General features: G+C 35.1%; 1 protein-coding gene across 1 annotated transcript; it reads left to right on the forward strand.

Annotated features, from left to right (window-relative positions):
- The first annotated feature begins 5,448 nt into the window (after positions 1-5,448).
- Positions 5,449-6,729, forward strand: LOC143659233 (olfactory receptor 13C7-like). The gene has a single exon (XM_077131973.1). It carries the CDS (start codon positions 5,449-5,451, stop codon positions 6,388-6,390), a length of 942 nt encoding a protein of 313 aa, XP_076988088.1. The 3' UTR covers positions 6,391-6,729.
- Positions 6,730-7,308: the final 579 nt, after the last annotated feature.

Raw genomic sequence — 7,308 nt, forward strand, 5'->3', positions numbered from 1 at the left:
CATTTGATCTTTGATAAGGCAGTCAAGCCAACTCACCTGGGACAGAGCAGTCTCTTCAATAAATGGTGCCTAGAGAACTGGATATCCATATGCAAAAGAATGAAAGAGGTCCCATATCTCACACCTTATACAAAAGTTAACTCAAAATGGATCAAAGATCTAAACATTAGGTCTAAGACCATAAAACAGTTAGAGGAAAATGTAGGGAGATATCTTATGAAACTTACAATTGGAGGCGGTTTTATGAACCTTAAACCTAAAGCAAGAGCACTGAAGAAAGAAAGAAATAAATGGGAGCTCCTCAAAATTAAACACTTTTGTGCATCAAAGAACTTCATCAAGAAAGTAGAAAGACAGCCTACACAATGGGAGACAATATTTGGAAACGACATATCAGATAAAGGTCTAGTATCCAGAATTTATAGAGATTGTTCAACTCAACAACAAAAAGACAGCCAACCCAATTACAAAATGGGAAAAAGACTTAAACAGACACCTCTCAGAAGAGGAAATACAAATGGCCAAAAGGCACATGAAGAGATGCTCAATGTCCCTGGCCATTAGAGAAATGCAAATCAAAACCACAATGAGATATCATCTCACACCCACCAGAATGGCCATTATCAACAAAACAGAAAATGACAAGTGCTGGAGAGGATGTGGAGAAAGAGGCACACTTATCCACTGTTGGTGGGAATGTCAAATGGTGCAACCACTGTGGAAGGCAGTTTGGCCGTTCCTCAAAAAGCTGAATATAAAATTGCCATACAACCCAGCAATACCATTGCTAGGTATCTACTCAAAGGACTTAAGGGCAAAGACACAAACGGACATTTGCACACCAATGTTTATAGCAGCATTATTTACAATTGCAAAGAGATGGAAACAGCCAAAATGTCCATCAACAGACGAGTGGCTAAACAAACTGTGGTATATACATACGATGGAATATTATGCAGCTTTAAGACAGAATAAACTTATGAAGCATGTAATAACATGGATGGACCTAGAGAACATTATGCTGAGTGAGACTAGCCAAAAACTAAAGGACAAATACTGTATGGTCCCACTGATGTGAACCAACATTAGAGAATAAACTTGGAATATGTCATTTGTAACAGAGACCATCAGGAGTTAGAAATAGGGTAAGATAATGGGTAATTGGAGCTGAAGGGATACAGACTGTGCAACAGGACTAGATACAAAAACTCAAAAATGGACAGCACAATACTGCCTAATTGTAATGTAATTATGTTAAAACACTGAATGAAGCTGCATCTGAGCTATAGATTTTTTTATATATTTTATTTTTATTTTTTTCTCTATATTATCATTTTATTTCTTTTTCTGTAGTCTTGCTATTTCTTTTTCTAAATCGATGAAAATATACTAAGAAATGATGATCATACATCTATGTGATGATATTAAGTATCACTGATTGCATATGTAGAATGGAATGATTTCTAAAAAAAAAAAGAATAACCTCCAGGAAACCTCTTGACTCTGTTTGAAGCTTTTTCTTTTAATGTTAAAAATTTTATTTACAATATGACTAGAAAGTAATACATATTAATTAAAGAATCAAGAAAAACAATGCAAAATTAAAATAATCTATAATTGGCTTCTCAGAAATAACACAGTTAACATTTTCCTGTATAGCTAGTCTTTTGTTCTATGTACAGAGCATCAATCATAAAGAAAACACATTTTAGTACCCTCCTTTGTAACCTAATGAAATCATTTGAACATTTCCCCATGTCATCTTAAGTCTTTTATTATAGCATTTAAAATAAATATGTAATATGACATAAAAAAAGTAGCTGAAAGATTGGGAGTGCAGTTTACAAAGAGTGATACACAGGGATGTAATCACAACATAGATTGTGACCATTGGGCAGGCTCTTTATTGGAGTCTTAGTTAATTGGGATCTTTCTTAGTATGCCTAGAATTAGTATTTTTGTGTGGTTTCCCGCACACACAACAGACACACTCATTTACTTCCATGCCCTCTCCTTGTGGAATCAGAACACATCACCATCCCAGCACAGGGATATATCTTATCAATTGTGTAAGCTGTTAAATTAGTATTAAAAGACTGTGAAAAGTCACAGAAAAGTATTTATATAAACTGCTAACTGCTAATTAAAATGTGTTTATATTACAATTACATTGGACTAAAGAAAAAAATGAATTACTCAGTATTAGCAAAAAATATGAAAAATAAAGGTAATTTAAAAGGGTGGAATGATCACTTTTTATTTAGAATTCTATCAAGGTTGACCTAGAATTATGTATACAGTCCCTCCCCAAAAAAACAAACTCTTGGAGAAATTTTGTTTACTTATAACTTTTTGTCATACTCTTCATCTAATTTGAATTTATGCATGAGAACATCAAATATAGATATATTCAACAAACACTCCAAGAGATGTATGGCTGGGGAAGTTTTGTGTTTTTTAATTCAAATTAATTGGGTCTTTGGGATGTTCAGAAGTCAGGAACTTTATCCCTAGAGAATTCTGTAAGTTTCTGACTTACAACCTTAGGGACCAGTAAGATTTCTAAAAATAAGTGCTAAATTGACTTCCAAAAATCTGAGTTTCTCTCAAATTCCTGTCATCTATGGAAAGACTAAAGTTTCATGATTGATCTTTCTGATTAATATACTTATTTCCTTGTTGTCCTCTTATGATCAGGTACAAATTACAGGATTTGAGCTATTCATTCTCATATTTCTCTTTAGGAAAGAGGAGCAAAGATCTTTCAAATTGAGGATCTTTTGATCTCATATGAAACATGCAAATGAAATTCAAAATCTTAGGAAATTTCTGTACTAATGCATGGAGTGGAATGGCGTGGATGGTTTTCAAAACCAATTGGGAGGTAAGAGAAAAAGATTTTCTTACATTTATTCCAAAACTACACTTCTTATCAAATGTAAAGATTTTTGTATTTTAGTCCATCATTTCTTGTGGAATTCGGAATTTTGAATGCATATTTAAAGGGAAAAAACATAAACGCCCAGGGAGTATATTATATAATTTTTTTAAATATCAAAATAGGCCAATGGAAGATTCTATTATTGAAAAATTGTTTTCATGCATCAGACTGCTATACATAATAAGCTAATGTCTACAGTATTCCAATATCCTGTTGACTAAAATATTAAGGAACAGTTTTTTGGAACAAGTGCACGTGCTTATTTATATATCATTCAGACATAAATTATGTCCAATAAGGTTTTGAGGAAATATGCAATTAAAGATATTCATAGTAAAAATAGGATTCAAAAGAAATAATATATAACAAAGGGGAGAATAAGTATAACCAAGGATTTAGTCTCAGTACCTGGAAGCCAAGACAGCAATAGAAATATTAAAAATATCAGAGTTGTCATTTAAGTAATCAGTTAAATTCAAATACACTTTACTTTAATTTCCCACAATAGAGCTGAAAGAAATATTGGGTATAATTTTATTTGAGTACATTAGTATGGATAATGTCTGCATAAACAGTTTATAATAGGGGAAAATATCTTCATGTGTTTATTAAATTTAATTCTTGATGAAAATTCACAGCATCTTTTCAAATTATAGTTTTCTGAAATTTTTATGTAAATAATAAAATATTGCAGTGCAATGGTGAAAGGGGATTGGGAAACAAAGATCTGGGTCTAAATAGCAGTTCTGAGATTTACAATACTGCAAATTTCCCTTAAACTTTAAAATATCAAGTTAATTTCCTCATATGTGGAAAATAATCATAGTACTATCAAGCTATTTGAGCTATTTTGATGATTAAGTACTGAAATTTATAGAAAGCATAATAAATATAAGGGTCTCACGTAATTTGAGCTATTTTGATGATTAAGTACTGAAATTTATAGAAAGCATAATAAATATAAGGGTCTCACGTAATTTCCATAACCCTTCCTTTTGAGAGATAAAATTACACCTCTTTCCTCATGATCTAAAGTTAGGGTCGCTACACAACTTACTTTCCCTGTAGAAAGTACAATCGTTGGCAAATGAATAGCATAGAGAAAGAAACAGCAAACCCACACATGTCCGTAGCCATTGTTTGAAAATATACATCATACCTAATCAGTTATTCCTTTCCAATAGAGATATATTTTACAGCTGGGTAGAGTATCATGAGGATGTAGTAGCGTCTTTAAAATGACATTTTGTGATTCATTTGTTATAAACTGGAAGGTCACCTGATAATATCTATTCTATAAAATATTTCAAATTAAAGTCATTTGCTTCACGCACTTTGGTGAAGAACTCAGGCACTTGAGCTGACCCAAAATTCCATCTTTAAAAAAATATTGGCCCTCCACTAAAACAAGTGGAGGAGGAATGACTTGCATAAGGGCAGGAATCCAAAGTAGATTCTTCTGCATGCAATTTGTCAGCTTATATATCTAAAATCTGAAGTTGGCAATAGGCTGCACAGGAGTCCCAGGACCAGGTCTCACCAGAGATCACAGTTTACTCTCCAATTACTAACATACAGGTAAAGCACCTCTGGTGCTCTCCAATGGTATTGGGGAGAGATGGTCTAAAAGAGGCCTTACTACCTTTGTGTAGACAAACAACATCAGCATAACCTGGAAACGTGCTTAATTAATGCAGATATCAGGCCCCACCTCATATCCGCTTTCTCAGAATCTGTATTTTTCAAAGACATCCCAGGTAATCCGCATGCATACTAAAATCTGAGAGGAGCCCAATCGGATCAGAGGGTCTCCTACACAAATGCACATTAGAATCACCCAAAGACAATTTAAAGACTGATGTTTGATCCCCTCTCCTTATCCAGCATGTATCATTACGGGAGAGCCCTGAGGTACATTTTATAAAAAGGTGGATTTAAAATGTGAAAACCTAAATTGGAACAGCAGCCACTCACTGTGACCAGAGATTAGTTTAACCCTTTTGAACTTCACTTTCTTCCCAGAATAAAATGAGTAATGCATATGAATTAAAACCCTAAGAAATGTTTTTGTTAATGATTGGTACAGTATAAAATTGAAGAAATAAATCTTTGTTTAAATGACTAAAGCATGCTCTATCCATACATTGCTTTCAAAGAGGGGTCTCTGGATCACTTGCATTGCAAATAACAGATGCTTGTTAAATTGCAAATTAATCTTCCTTCCTCAGACCTTGTACATCACCATCTCAGGAAATAGAATACAGAAATCTGCATTTTAAAGAAGTTATCGATGTTAATTATTACTTGTCTTTGACACACTGCCTGACAAGCTGGAAGAGGAATTCCCCAAAGCCACTTAGAGCTGTTACCACTGCTGCAGTCAGTCAACACTCTTGTTGAACCTTCTGCTCCCATTTTGCTCACTTCATATGATAATTCTGTACAGACTCAGGAAATTCACTTACAGATTCTTTTCTTCTGTCTTACACCAGGGGTAACACAGTAATATGGAAAGGGCCAATTGGACAACTGAGATTGAGTTCATTCTGCAGGGACTTTCTGAGTACCCCAAAGCTGAAAAGGTCCTTTTTGTGATGTGCTTGGTGATGTATCTGGTAATCCTCCTGGGGAACAGCACCTTGATCACCCTAACTATCCTGGATCCCTGCCTCCATACACCCATGTACTTCTTCCTGGCTAATCTTTCCTTCCTAGACCTATTGTACACCTCCTCCTTTGTCCCGACAACGCTGATACACTTCCTATCAAAGAAAAAGACCATCTCCTTCTCTAGATGTGTTGTTCAAATGTCTGTCTCTTTCACTATGGGGTCCACAGAGTGTGTGCTTCTGGCAGTAATGGCATATGACCGCTATGTGGCCATCTGCAACCCTCTGAGATACCCCATCATCATGAGCAAGACACTTTGTGCTCAGATGGCAGCTGGGTCCTGGGGAATCGGCTTTCTCAACTCATTGACAGAAACTGTGCTTGCAGTACGGTTGTCCTTCTGTGGAAGAAATGTCATTAATCATTTTGTTTGTGAGATATTGGCCTTTGTCAAGCTGGCTTGCACAGATATTACCTTGAATGAGACTACAATAATGCTAGGCAATGTAATATTTCTGTTTACTCCATTACTACTGATCTGTGTTTCCTACATTTTCATCCTTTCAACTGTACTAAGGATCAATTCAGTTGAAGGAAGAAAAAAGGCCTTTTCCACCTGCTCAGCACACATAACAGTGGTGACTGTGTTTTATGGGGCAATCCTTTTCATGTACATGAAGCCAAAGTCCAAAGATGCCACTTTTGGTAAACTGATTGCTCTGTTCTATGGAGTTGTCACTCCCATGCTGAATCCTATCATTTATAGCCTGAGGAACATGGAGGTGCATGGGGCTATGAGAAAATTGATGAGTAGACACTGCTTCTGGAGAAAAGGATGAGAAAGTGACACCTTCGAGTTTATGCACAAAACAAGTTCACTTATTCTAAGAGGAGGGCTTTAAATATAATAAGACAAAATAAATTAAGATAATCATTCTAACTCAGAAACTTCTGAGTTAGAAATTTCTAGATTAACAGTCTACTTTATTACTTTATGAAAATCACCATGGTCTCATAAAATATAGGGACTGGCTGTCTAAGAAGTACCAGTAAACTTATGGGAACAAGAAAAAACTTTGAAATTAAGTCATTCCAAGAACATCCAACAGATACAGATATTTAAATAAAACACGTCTTTATTCCACTTTGTTTGGAAAATTATTTGATGTTATGATTTTGCTTAATGTTGCTTTTTATTCTACCCAGTGACCTGATATGGCCCCAACATTCCAGCTATTTCCCATGTTGCCCCATCCCCTTTGCATATACTGTACTCCATTCACAGTGTAGTTACCTAATTATTTCATGTTCTTTCCTACCTAAGGACAATCACAGGCTATTTCCTCTGCATTGTGGCATTTCTTGTCCTTCTCTAGTGAAATCGTAGCCATCTGAGGAAAGACTAGTTGCGTCACTCCACTTGAAGCCTTCCAACACAACCCCTGAGGTAGTTACTCTCTTCTCTGTTCTGTTTCGCCTATTACCATTGCCATAGCAATTCCCCTTTTGTGGTATAATCATTTGCTAGATTCTGAAATCGTCACAATGGGAATGCTTCACTGCCCTCTATATGAAGTCTAATGCCAAGCTAATTTTAATAAGGAGACCATCATTAACTCTTATATGAATAAATTAATTAAAAATTTTTAAGCTTAGTTAAATGTAGTACAATTACCCCATTTAACACATAGATATAAGAGAACTAATATTATGTACTATTTCATCTACCAAACTGCGATTCCAAACGCATTTGGTAC

The sequence above is a fragment of the Tamandua tetradactyla genome, chromosome 2 (genome assembly GCF_023851605.1).
Source record: "Tamandua tetradactyla isolate mTamTet1 chromosome 2, mTamTet1.pri, whole genome shotgun sequence".
NCBI lineage: Eukaryota > Metazoa > Chordata > Mammalia > Pilosa > Myrmecophagidae > Tamandua > Tamandua tetradactyla.